The following is a 14,240-nucleotide window of genomic DNA, read 5'->3' as shown; positions in this document are numbered from 1 at the left end:
TCGACTGGACACAACAAGGGTACTGGACCTGATATTGATGCACAGATCTTCCTTCAAATGTTCTCAGAAAATAAGTTAGGAATTTCATTGCCAACAAGGCACCTGCATCAGTAAAGTTTTTTCTGATAAAGGCCTCAAAAAGGTTCTCTAGAGAACATGAGGGAACGACCAGCGTCAAGAAGATTCAGGAACCTAGCAGTCAGGTTCTACAACATCTCCCAGATCTCTGATCAGTCCATCACCTAAGCACACTAGTCCCTTTATAGAACATGACAGTGGCTGCATCATGGTGTGGGAAGCTGGTGAGAGTTAATTTCAAACTGGATTGAGGTAAATCCAGGACAATCCTGGAATATAACTGGTTAGGTTCACCTTCAGCAGGACAACCACCCTGAACATCCAGCCAGAGATACTATGTGACGGTTTAGATCAAAGAATATTCATGTGTTAGGATGGCCTAGTCAAAGTTCAGACGTACAACCATCTTTGAATCTGTGGCAAGACTCAAAAATTGATTTTCAGGGATGTTTTCCATTCAATCTGCTTGAACTTTACCCATTACGCAAAAAAAAACGAAACAAATAAACCCAGAGCTGTTTAAAGCCGACGGAGAAATACAAAAAAAAAAATCCTCCAGCTGGAAATGCAGTGAGAGGTGATTGCGCAAATTATTATCTTCAGGAGCTGAAGACAAATCAATGGAAAAGAGTGAAGTTTGTTGCTGAAATGTGCAAACATTTAAGTATATGAATACTTTGACAAGGCATAGTAAACATGTAAAAATACACAAGTTTTGTAGTAATCATTTCATCATGGGTTGATAACAGTGAAATGTCCTAAAATAATAGCAGCATTCCTTACCTAGGATCACCTCTGGAGCTCTGTAGAACCTGGACTGGATGTAGGTGTAAACCCTCTGGTGTTCATAGCAGCTGGAGCCAAAGTCTATGACCTGCAGCAGAACAGAGAACCCCGTATTCAGAATTCGTCTGTAAGGGAGAAGAAAATGTTCACCGCAGACGGATTTGTCCCTCTTACCTTGATGCCGCTGCGTCCCTGCTGCTTGAGCAAAATGTTCTCCGGTTTGAGGTCGCAGTGGATGATGCGGTTCTTGTGCAGCGCGTCCAGACACTGGAGGATGGAGTGGGCGAACTTCCTGACCAGCGGGAGGCTGAAGCCCTGGAACTTGTTCTTCTTGATGAGCTCGTAGAGGTTCATGCTGAGCAGCTCAAAGGTCATGCAGATGTGGTTCCTGAAGTTGAAGTGCTCCAGCATGTGGATGACGTTCATGCTGGAGTCCTTGTCCTGCTTCCTCAGGTGCTCCAGGATGCGGATCTCCTCCGCAGCCTGCCGGTGGAAGCGCTTCTCGTTGCGGACCATCTTGAGGGCCACGTGGGTCTGGGTTTTATGGTCGAAGGCCTTCACCACCTGCAGGAGAAACGCGATACCTTGATTAATCTTTAATCTGTTCGACCATCTGGCGCTCAGGTCGACAGGGGTCTCCAAGCTAAACTGAAGAGGACGACCTAAAAGAGAAAAACAACAAGAGTTTCTGGGGTTTAAGGTAAATACATGAGATTTGTTAAATTAGAGTACATTAGGACATGTTTAAAAACTTTGAAAATACCAAAAAACTTAAAAATCAAAAGTCAAAACAAGCACAAAGAGCGAGATTGACAAATTAAAGAACAAAAGTAAAAAAACTAACAGAATATATATCAGAATGATCCAAAAGGATCACTAAAATCACCCTTTTATGTACGTCAGATTGATAAACAGGGGAAAAAAGAAACCTAGGTTTTAAAGCAAAAGAAAAAAATAAATCAATGTAAGGGTAAGAAAAATGCAAAGTAGGTGCAATTTACCACTAAAATGAGCAAAAATAAACACTGACAGACAGAACATCAACGCAAAAATCCAGCACATGAGCAAAAACTGTGAAAAGTAACGGCAACAAGGCACCGAACCACAGGAGGAGAAATATGACAACAGAAAGTAGAACCGACACCAAAGCACCTCAAACAACCACATTTAACTCAATAAAACCCAGTAAATAACCATGAGAGTCAAACACTGCTCAGACATGTTTTTTGTTGCTACTCTCATGCAGAAAAGAGTGGGAGAAAACAGCAAATGTAAAAATACAAATGATTAAATTTTTCGTGTTTAGTGTATCTTTGTCACCATAAGTCAAATTTCTTGAGGAAAGAAAATTTCCAGTAAAAAAAATTAGAAACGAGATGCAAGAAAACAAGTGTCAAAACTTCTATTTATACATTAAATAACCAAAATAATGGCTGAAAACAATCAAGGATGGCCCAAAATGAGGGGGCAGGTCTTAGGGTGCGTCCCAATTCAGGGGCTGCATCCTTTGTGGACCGTGGAAAAGAGAAAACCGGAGACCGGCTTGTGAATTGGGACAGTCTGACTTACCGCCCTTACCTTAGCGTTACTCCTGTTGCCTAGCAACTGAGACAGCCTGAACATTAATCCCGTTGTCTCCTCTGCTTTGCAAATAACTACACGGTTTTTATTTTCTCCTTTACATATTCTTCATGGACCATAATATTTTATTTAAAATGTTGCTTTTTCATCTTTTATTATATTCTTATTCAATTAATCAGCCAAATGTTTAACTTTGTTGAACTACACGACTAAACAAAATTCACTGATGACAAATGCAGTTTGTGAGATTTTTGGGAAACATTTTCCAACTTAAATACGAACCCTTTAACTTTCTGAGCAAAGCTTAAATCCATTCATTTGTAGATAATAATAATAATAATAATAATAATAATAATAATAATAATAATAATAATAATATTAATAATAATAATAATAATAATGAACTAACCAAACGCTAATAATAGATTTCTGAAGTAGTTTTCATAGCAGAGAGCCAGCACACTGCAAAAAGGGAATTAAAAGTAAGTCAAATTTTCTTGAAATTAATGTATTTTTCCTTGATTTAAGCAGGTAAATACAACTATTTGCCAATGGAATAAGATTTTTGCACTTAAAATAGGAACAGTTCATCTCTATCATCTTATTTCAAGGGCAGGATGTCTAATTATCTTATTGTAGGGGTAAAAATACTCACTCCATTGGCAAATAGTCTTATTTACCTGCTTAAATCAAGAAAAAATACATTCATTTCAAGAAAATTTGACTTACTTTTACTTCCCTTTTTGTAGTGAACTCTACTGTCGGTAGAAAGGCGTTCTGTCTCAGCGTGGTGAGGCTGGAAAGCCGACAACGCAAACTGAGCGTTTTTAAAATCAAGCGATATATTAAACTGAGCAGATATTTTGTTTTAACGTGGCTAAAATCTCGCCTAAAAAGTTTTTAAACACTATTTTTATGTCGGTGTAAGAAAACCAACTTTATTCAAAGCTTTTCACTCCCCTCCACCAATAGTGTTTCCGCTTAAAAAAAAAAATTCTGTTCAACCTGCTATGAATCATGGGATACGATGAGCAATGAAGGATACACCGGACATTCAAAGCGGGGAAAAGGACACGTTCGTCTGCCGCATTTGAATTGGGACCGCTTTCGTCGCAGCGCTGTGACGTAATCGTCCTACAAATACTACCTACTTTTAAGACTAATCTTAAAACTTTCCTTTTTGACAAAGCTTATAACTAGAGTGGCTCGTGTCACTCTGAGCTACCTTTATAGATTTACTGCTATTGGCTTAGGCTGCTGGAGGATATCAAGATCTAATTTTCTCACTCTATAGAGTTCTACTGTTCTTCAATTATGCATTATGTGTTGTCATTTCTGCTTTAACTTTCTGTTCTCTCGCTTTTATCTTCATAGTAGATACACCTGGTCTGGCGTTCTGTTAAACTGTGACTTCATCCAGAGAAGATGGCTCACCCGCTACTACCATCTAATGTAGAACAGATTACTAGATCAATGTGTGCTTCTGTGCTTTTTTGTCTCTCTTGTTGTGTCTCTGCTCTGTCTTCTGTAACCCCCAGTGGGTCGAGGCAGATGACCGTTCATACTGGTTCTGGTTCTGCTGGAGGTTTTCCTTCCTGTTAATGGGTGGTTTTTCTTCCCACTGTCGCTTCATGCTTGCTCAGTATGAGGGATTGCAGCAAAGCCATCAACAATGCAGACGACTCTCCCTGTGGCTCTACGCTTCTCCAGGAGTGAATGCTGCTTGTCGGGACTTTGATGCAATCAACTGGTTTCCTAATAAAGAAAATATTTGACCAATCTGTATAATATGATTGAACTTGACTTTGTAAAGTGCCTTGAGATGACATGTTTCATGAATTGGCGCTATATAAATAAAATTGAATTGAATACGCACCTGAACTGAGACGCACCCTTAGCCTTGAAACGGCAATGACAGCAAATGCTAACTTCTGAATTAGTTTCAATTTAGCGAACAGAGACAATGTTGGTGATCCCAGCTGACCAAGGAGTCTGATTTAATCCCAGACAGCGAGCAGAACAGCTCCTGTGTTACTTTCATAAAGTGTACGTAAACATGTGGTTTCTTCCAGCGGGAACCAAAACAGTTTAAACTAAAAGCCTAACCCTAACCACAAAGACCGGACGAAGACGAGAAGCCGCGGTCGTACCTGTCCGAAGCTGCCCTTGCCGATCACCTTCAGGACCTCGTAGCGGTAAGCGATGTGGTCGTGTGGCACCTGGATGTAGGACCCCTGATCGTCGTCATAGCCCCCGTTGTTGGCGCCGCCCAGAACGCCGGACCTCTTCTTTGCGTTCTGGCCGACAAAATACACTGAGCCAAAAAAAAAAAAAGAAAATCAAGTCAGCGAGGACTCCTTTACCTCGTCATAGCCAATCACATGTCCGATCCAAGCGACTCACCTTCAGGGTAGTTGAACACCTCGTGGTGCTCGAACGACGACAACTTGGACATGAACTGCTTCATGGCCAGCTCGGGCGTCATGTGGTTGGGCTTTGGCTTGCCGTCCGCCAGCTTGTTGGAGGTGGCGCTGCCCTGGCGGCCGTGGTGCGCGGACTCGGACGCCGAGGTCAGTCGGTCTGGAAGCGGCAGGCCTGGCCGGGCGGAGCCGAGCGGAGCCAGGCCGTTGGGCTGGGTGGAGAGGACCGAACGCTTGTTGGAGTTCTCCTCGTACAGCTGGGTGATGTGGACCTGGGACTGAGACGAGAGCTGGACGCCGTCCGACATGGCGGCCTTAGGACCTCCCTGAACAGTAAAGAGAGCGTCATCAGCATAAAGGAGAACCTGGACAGGGTTTAATAATCATACTAAACTCTGCAGTAGATTGTCTGCACAGGGATGGACATATAATGTTCAATTTACTGGTGAAGATTCTCAGTCATCCAGGTCACGGTCATTCCAAAAAAAGTAAAAAACAAAAAAAAAAGGGATGTGAAGGAAGCCATCTACGTTAAGAGAGAAAAAACAACCTTAAACAAAAGAGGCCTTAGATTCCAACTCTGAAAAACTTACAATACAGCTAAAGGATTAATTCCAGCCAATCATCACCTTAACTCTCACCCTCATATGGGTGATCATAATATTGTTCCTTTAAGCCAAGCCAATAACAACCCTAACGACTCTTCGTTACAGAGGAGTGGACCAGTTTTGGTTCAATCTGCTGGCTTAATGACTTTAACGACCGCCCATTACTAAGGGGTGGATCTGTTTCTGTTGAATTTGCGTGTTATCTAAGCCATTACAAGGCCTTTGTTTGGGCAGTAGTATAAAGCTTGGTACTCATCATTACTCCAGACTTTTTGAATTGATAAAGCTTCATGAAGAGGAAGCAAAACATCTTCAACTACGAAAAATAAGTCCAGTTGTTTTGTTTTTTTTACTTTATTTGGAATGGTCAGTTTAAAACGCTGATTCCATAGAGAACAACCAGCATCACGGAGACCAAGAAACCCAGCAGACAGGTCAGACAGAAGCAAAACCAAAAGTCATGGACTCTTCTGATCATTGAGAACAACTGGCAAGAAGACAACCGTTGTTAAAAGAAAGCTATAAAGAGTTCGGTTTCATGTTTACCACCAGCGAACGCAGCAAGCATGCGGCAGGAAATGAAACTTTATCACCTAAATATAAAAGATCATGAGGCAGAACTAATACTGCCTGAACGCCATAGCCACTGGTAAACATGGAGGTGGCAGCATCATGCACTGGGGTGGAGGTCCAACCACCCTAAACCTGCAGCTGCAGCGTCTGCTCACCCTTAATTAGGTCCTTTAATGTGGTTTTTGGTCATGTCTGCAACTCCAGCCCATTACACGTAACAATAAACACCCCTGAAAGTGATTTCTCTATTTAAAAAGAGGAAATGCAGGAAGTGGGCTTCAGAGTGTCGCCTAAGAACATTTATAAACGTCACATTTAAACATCCACAGACCGGCTGAACTGCACTAATCCTCTGATACGACGGTATCAAACTCATTTCTATATAAAGAATTCATGACAAGAGCCGGTTGCGCATTTATAGATGATACTTTTGGTTTCATAACTTCATTTCAGTTCATATAAAAATATTAAAAAAAATTCACAGTAACAAAAGTAGCACCCTTAGGCCCAATTTAAACAGTTTATCTGCAAAAAGAAAGTTGATATTGGGGTGAATTACGCTTTAAACTCATCATTCTGCATCACTTTTTGGACATTTCTGTTTTAATGTGTTAATATATCCACTTTAAAGAGGATATATGCCTCTACTTTATGACAAGATACGCCTTTTTTGGTTCTTGAGGGCCGGATTCAGCCCGCGGGCCTCGAGTTTGACACATTTGCTTTAATATATGATAGAGAGCGATCACATCAGTTACATCTTAATGTTTATCAAGATTTTAAGGTTCTCTATCCTCCATTTGCCTTTAAAACTTTAAATATTTTGATTCTGAAGTAGCTGCATTGTCCCCTCAAGACCCCCCAGGGAGATGTAGGCCTTTTATTAATCCACAAACCTACAACAGGAGTTTTGCTTTTATCTTTTTATTCACCAGGATTTCTACAAAGCACTTTGTGCTATATCCTTTTCTGTATGAAAAGTGCTTCAGAAATAAACCTCGACCGATTATTTGGCCTAAACTGGACAGAGTTCATATTTTATGCAGATCTAGTTAGTGTTTCTTTGTCAAAAGCCCTGATATGACTCTATTGTTGAGTTAATTTCATAACAACAGGGAAAACAACAGGAGGTCGTCCAACAATCGCTGCTTTTAACTGTTTTTTTATTCTTCGCTGATGAGTCCCGCAGGTCCCTCCACTTGCTTGGATGAAATAATTCAAATTGCATGAAAACATCTTGCTGCCATCATTTAAAAGTAAGTGATTTGTCCTTTAGCAGAAGAAAGCAAATCCAGAACCAACAGGATTATCAGCAGTTTAGTCAACATCGGCATCAGGAACGGACGCCTTTGAATGCGGACAGCCCAATTAGAGCCGCATTCATTAATGGATGTGTTCGGCCTGCCGCTCACAGAGCACACCTGGCTCCTTTCAGATGACAGAGCTGAGAAACACCGTGATGTGGCTGCGTTCAAAGAGCTGCTGCTTTACACAGCAGTGTGTTTGTGCGTTTAATCAGGGCGACGAACCGTGTCTCTGAGATCAGGTTGGTGTTTTTGTGGCATCAGATATCGCATACGACAGAGTATGAAGTCATGGCTCCTCCCCTCACCTGATTACACCTGTAAACGACCCGCTCACCTGTCTAATTAAACAACAACACTTTAAATCATCTTGTTTCACTGAAAATGTATTTTTCTTTGTGAAGGAGGGCGATAAATCGATTTAATCCATTAATTCAATTTTACATTTTGTTTTTGGACAAATCTGGATTTTATTTTGCAAATGCACTCATTGGGCTTTCATGAAGGGAATATGCAATGTTGAATATATTTTTAAGAAAATACATTGTCAAAACATTACAGGCACTTTAATTTACTCATTCACTTGTTTATATATATATTTTTAGTTATTTTGAAGCTATACCAGTAAAGTGAAGCCTGTTCTTGGCTCATTATGTAAAACCACTAGCAGCAAACATCATTGTTTACATTGGCAGGGCGGCCATCTTGTTTTACAATCATACTTCTCAGCTTGGATTCAGTTGCACTTTGAATTCAGGTCAACTCTGAGATGAAATACTTGAAATAAAAGTAACTTCACTTCCTTTTGTGAAACAATAAGAAGTTTTTTTTATTGGATTTGGTATAATAAAGTTGGATATTTTATTTTTAAGAAATATCTCCCAGCTCTAGTTGCAAGTAACAAATTTAATTTTGTTCTTTGCTCTCCATTATCTGTCGACCAATCACTGGTTCTCTTTTGAATCCTCGGGTGAAAATAAGCAAAAAAGCTGTAAAAATAACAATAAATAAACAAAAAAAAAAAAAAAAAATCCAGGTTCTTTTATGTTTTCATGTTATTCATTCCTATTGTTTTCAGTGGAGCTGAGAATGAATGGATGAGAGGACGGAGGAAACTGAAAGATGGATGATGCACAAAGATGAATGGAAGATCTGCAGGATGGATGGATGAATTATGGATGGATGAATGCTGTAGTTGATGGATGGATGGATAGATGGATGGATGGATGAGGGACAGATGGACAACAGGACACCTCCTAAGGTCTCTGAGTGCTAGTTTCCCTCTACTGCTGCACTGTGTGGAGTCTTCTAAAGTCCAGGAAATCCTCTGAAAACCCTTCAGCGGGTCCAGCGACCACTAGAGGACACCCCAGAAAAGTCCGGCTGCATGAAGGATATTTTGAAGGAGCGAGGGTTGGATCAGATCCCGTGAAGAGTACAGTGAAACGGGTCATTTATAGTGCTGGTCTTGAATGAGCGTGTCCTTCAGAGCCGCCTATAAACCAATCAGCTGTTCAAAGCTGCAGGCTATAATTAGCTCTTTGGTTCACTTCCAGCAGAAAACAGAGACGACGTCCAGCCTTCCACACGCCACCTAATGGACCCAACAGCAGAACTGATCCAGACAGGGTCTGGTTCCCACGATCCAATCAGAGGTCCTCCTGCTGATGGGCCAACAGCGCACTGAAAGGCCGCAGAAACATCTGACACACAAAAACGATGGAAAAGTTACGGATTCGTGCATTTTGAGCACAGCTCGACCCGAACAGGTTAGTCATGGTGCTCGACCGTCCCAACTGGAAGCTGTGGGGCCCAGGGTTGCTACAACCATGCAGAACGGGGCCGGGTTAGATTCCTGCGAGTCTCAGCAGGCTGAGGGAGGCTCTCAGACCAGCAGCGGGTCCAGCCCGTCATTTACAGCCATGTTTGAGGGACATGGAGACGGTCAGCAGAGAGAGCATGACCCAAACCCAGATCAGACAACAGGGAAGTCCACGCTCAACATGATTTATATCCGCTTATCTGCCTAAACTAATCAAGAACAATCTGCACCTTGAAGCTGATTACTGACTCCTAATGTTCCCTAATTCTGTTAAAACAGGTTCTAAACTAACTGGGAGGATCCAACCCCATCTTGGATGCTGGATCTTGGCTCTGTGTGCCAGAGATAACAGGGAAAAGTGTGAATCAAGCTGGTGGGAGAGAAGCCAGTGAAGAAAGTCCTGTTGACATGAGTGTCCACTCAGAGATGAAGAAGCCACACAGAAGCAGCATAAAATGCAGATTACAGTTAAAAAAAAACGCACTCCAGCTGTGGTCTGATAACACTAAAATTGTAGCGTTTGGACATGGTAACCATCGTTACATTTGGAGGAAGATTGCCATCCTGAGAAGATCTTCCCAACTGTGAGGCAAAGAGATGGCTGCATCATGATTGGGGATGGGCTGAGAAGAAGCCTGATGTTCACCTCAGTGGAGGAGTCAGCTTCTCTGGGCTCAGAGGCTTCTGGGGTCGACCATCATGGACCAAACGGATCAGTTCTCCAGATGTTTGGTGGAGCATCCAGCCTGCTGGCAGAACCCTGTCCCTGCAACTAGGCTCTGTGATGGTTTGGCTTGGGTCACTCTTTATTCATGCCTTAATTGCAGGAATCGATCTTAATGAACTAAAGCTAATGAGACAACAGTAAGGATGGGTACGGAATTCAGTACTTTTAAAGGTACCGACCGAATCCTGTCTGTACTACTGAGAACCGATTAATGTAAGATCAAATGGTACCGTGTTTCGGTACCTAAATGCATCGCTGTGACACCGAGAAAGTGGAAGAGTGGGCGATTTTCCATGCCAAACATGAACACAGCATAGCACGCACAACAGCGTGATGACGTCAGTAGCCGCTGGTCCAGTAAACAAAGCATGGCTGATAGAAAGCCATGGCTCCGCTTTTCAAAATGAAAATATTAGTGAGGCGCAGTTCAAGGTCAGTGGTGGGAATACTTGTAATCTGAGGAAGCACTTGATCACCAATGCCAATTTCTCGCTATATTTAGCAACTTTTCAGACCAATCCAGCAACTTTTTCAAAAAAAGCAACTAGCAAAGAATCTAGCAACTTTCTTCTGTGTTATTGGTGACTTTCCGTGAAAGTAACCGATCTGGGAGTTATTGTCTTGAGGGAGCGGCGAGTGCTGTGAGCCTCTTCCCACCTTCTCCAAGTCCAAGCACTCACAGACAGACAGACAGACAGACAGACAGAGAGACAGACAGACGGCTGCTGCCTCGTCCTGAAACCCGCCTGCAGTCAGAGCAGAGAGGAGAGCCTATCCGTTTCCACATTGCAAATGTATCCCGCGCCGGATTACAAAGCAGGATAAAATATGTTTTTGATATATTTTTTTCCCTCTGTAACTGTTGCACTAAAACAATTCCCTGAATTTGATTCACACACAGCTTTAATCCAGTGTTCACCTCGTTCACTCTGTCTCTGATAAATGTTTTGGTAAAAATGTGTTTTACGTGCTGTGAATACTGGCAATGTATTAAAATTCCTAAATTATTTGAGAAGGTTCATTTGTAGCTCCAAACAAGCTTATATATTGAAAATAAATATGTTAAACTGAAACATTTCACATTTATTACCACATAAACAAAAGTACAGAAAATGGTAAGGTTAAGTGCTGGTAATCATGATGTGAGGGATGTTTTGCTGCAGGAGGGACTGGTGCACTTCACAAAATGGTCATTTACAATCATCTCCCAAACAGAAAATCACCCAAAAAGCACAGAATTATTCCCAAAATGGGAATGGGCCAAAATTAGAGCAAACTATTGTTAAAAACCATTTGACCCAAATCAGACAGTTTAAATCAGCCGAACAAAATCCTAAAAAAAATAATTTATTCATAGTAACATAGGTTTGTAAATTCTTTTATTCTTGAATTTAGCAAATAAAATTAACCCGACTGACCTAAAAGAGAAAACATTTAACCTGATTTAAAGATCTGCTTTCAGCTGCAGCAGATGATTTACCACAAACAGAGATCAATGAATGAAGAGGAAAGATCTGCTGACCGAACCGGGCAGAGGAAGCCGAGGCTCCAACACATTTCCTGCATTTTGTTTACAGAGCAGAAGTTTGAGAAGCCAACAGGATCCCCGTCACGTCTGACAGATGCCAACATCTCAGGGTGTCCATGTTTTACAGTTTACCCACAAAGTGTTCGCGGAGAGAAACCTCGTGATCGTTACCCAAACCTCGGCGGTTGTTAAAGTCAGGAGGAACATCTGTGATGAGGCTCGGCTCAGAGCAACATCTGCAGCTGTGGAAACACCACCAAGAACAAGCCTGTGTGTGTGCGTACCGTCAGGGGGTTGTGGTTGTTGTTGCGGAGAGGCGGCAGGGCGACGGGGGACGTTGTCTGAGAGCCGCTGTGAGCAGGAGAGCAGACCGGCTCGCCCGATTTGCCTGAAGGACACAGAGAGAGAGAGAACGTGAGGAATTTCATGGAGATCGGCTCCATGTTTCTGATCTTAGATGTCTGAAGAAGTTTCAATGCTTTTATTTTCCCTCTGCAGCTCCCAGAAGGCTTTAAAGCTGCTCAGGCAGGAACGTAAGAGCTCATTTACTGACATCTCATTAATTTGCTTCCTTCTATTTTCATCCGCTTTTCTCTTCCGTTAAACGTTTCAGGTTGACTCATTTCACACAAGAATAACCTGAACAGACACAAAACACAGTTTTCAAGTGATGATTTCATTCATTAAGGGGGAAAAAAGCTACATCGATCAGGTCTTGTGTGAAAAAATAAATAAATCACCCCCCTTGTTAAATCATGTGATCAGAACTTTGATTGTTTCTGGACTTTTAAAACCAAAAAGTCACTTAAAAAGAACCGGTCTGACAACAGGAAGCAGGCAAAACGTTCCCACAAAGCAACACATCGTGTCCTGATCTTAAGATGTTTGACTACAGATGAGAAACATTTCTAAAGCCTTTGGACTCCAAAGAACCACGGTGAGAGAACCCAGAACAGAGGAGAACCTTGACAGGAGAGGCCGGCCTAAGAGAGCATCCAGGAGGTCCCAGAACGTCTAGAGCTCTGCAGGCCTCGCTGTCTCAGTTCAGGTCAGAGGTCATGATTCAACGGGGCAGAACCGGCCTCCAGGAGACCCAGGACCAGGTACCGGGTTTAGGGACCACCACACACACCCCTGTAAGCTCCAGAGCTGTAAACTCCCACAACTCCTGCGTTTGTGAAGGTTGTCATGCTGCTGCTGATCAGTTTATTAATGCATTTAAATCAGAAGGTTTTTCACACAAAGCTTCCCCAGTGTCGGTTCTGTGTGGTTTATAGACTCCTGAGGTTAGATTCTATATTTTTTGCACTCTCACAAACTCCCACAGGTGCTGGGTCCCAGGTATTAAATGTTCACTTATATACAGAAAGCATATAATTTATTTATTTACTTTCTTTTTCAGGTATCACATTACACATGTCAGCTTAAATAATAATACATATGATTTAGCAATGGCATCTAGGTGTTACTCGATTGTATCTGTTGCTTTATGTCTGTTGGTTGTGCTGTTCTTTTTGTGTCTCTTTCCAGGTGATGGAGCAGACAGAGGACGTTTTATCATTCTCTTCCTTTTATCTCTTCTTTCTTTCACCTCTTCTTTCTTTTTTTTCTCTTCTTGTTTTTCTTTTACTCTCCTACTTTCCCATTGTAGTGTCCATATAATTTGAAATTCTCCCTGCAGGAATCACAATAAAGCTATTTACATGCACAAATCAAGCGGAGCATTATGGCGAAAGCTGTTTGCTCCACTTGTGAAAGCAAAATCTGTCGAGCTCTATTTGGCATTAAGATATCAATTCTTATTGCCACATTGCTAGACAAGACACTTGGAAAAAAAAAAGATTCTAATTATTTTAGACCATTTAGACAAACATTTTATGGAGTCCTCCTCCCACCCCGCCCTGCTCAGGTGCTGCAGGAGCAGCTTTGCTCTGGACCCAATCGTCTGCAGATTGCCTCGGCCTAAAGACGGATGAAGGTTTTATTATAGCCTGGTAATCCCTCATTACGCTGGCAGCCTCTCTTCTGCAGCTTCACCTCCTTTAGGAGATGTGACGACAGCTCGCAGAGGTCAGACGTCACCTGCAGCCGCCGACGGCACCGAACATCTGAGAGACCTTCCCTCCGACGGCCTTCTCTGCTTCAGCCTGCAGCTTCTCAGACACTTTAAACAGGAGGGACTAGATTTAGGCCACTTCTGTCCATCAGACTGCTGCTTCATGTCTTCCTCACCTTCGTTGAGCCCATCAGGGGGAAAACACCTCAGACACCCACTGAGCAACGGGAGAAAGGTGCTGAGAAGCTCCATCCAACCACTCAGCTGATCTACAAAGACTATAAATGAACCTCATGGACACAGAAAGCCCAAGAAATGAATTATGGGGATAAAACTCGTTGGGATCAAAGAGGAAGCTCAAGATTAGAGGAATTTCTGCAGAGAAAGAGCGTAAACCTGAGTAAAAGAAATGCGAAAATGATCCCAGAGGACAAAAGGTTGACTCTGAATTTCTTCGTTTTGTCCATCCTGCAGCCAGAAGCCCCAAATAACGAACACATCAGGCCATGCATGCTCACAGCGCTACTTTTACTTATAAACACATCAACATATTCACATCTGCATCCAAAGCTGGGATTATAAATTAAAAGTTATTTCTTTCTTATTCAAACACTGGGGTTTTCCCTCCAAATCAAAAACATACCAACTAAAGTGTTAAGTATTCATTAAAAGGGTCAGAATCCTAAAAGTTTAAAAACTGCAGTAGAAGAATATTCTGTAAAATTATAAAACAAGAAAAAAAGATAAGGACTGAAAA

General features: G+C 42.0%; 1 protein-coding gene across 2 annotated transcripts in view; it reads right to left on the bottom strand.

Moving 5' to 3' along the window:
• dyrk2 (dual-specificity tyrosine-(Y)-phosphorylation regulated kinase 2) overlaps positions 1-14,240 on the bottom strand; it is a 32,596-nt gene that overhangs the window by 5,128 nt on the left and 13,228 nt on the right. For both annotated transcript variants that reach the window (XM_012853843.3, XM_021311310.2), the window contains exons 2-6: positions 11,712-11,815; positions 4,849-5,191; positions 4,596-4,759; positions 1,039-1,428; positions 862-952 (exon numbers count right to left, since the gene is read on the bottom strand). In XM_012853843.3, coding sequence (XP_012709297.1) covers positions 862-952; positions 1,039-1,428; positions 4,596-4,759; positions 4,849-5,191; positions 11,712-11,815 — 1,092 coding nt within the window. The remainder of the gene's footprint in view (positions 1-861; positions 953-1,038; positions 1,429-4,595; positions 4,760-4,848; positions 5,192-11,711; positions 11,816-14,240) is intronic.

This window comes from Fundulus heteroclitus, chromosome 17 (genome assembly GCF_011125445.2).
Source record: "Fundulus heteroclitus isolate FHET01 chromosome 17, MU-UCD_Fhet_4.1, whole genome shotgun sequence".
Lineage (NCBI taxonomy): Eukaryota > Metazoa > Chordata > Actinopteri > Cyprinodontiformes > Fundulidae > Fundulus > Fundulus heteroclitus.
The sequence above is the reverse complement of the archived record's forward strand: the minus strand, read 5'-3'. Positions and strand labels throughout refer to the sequence as shown.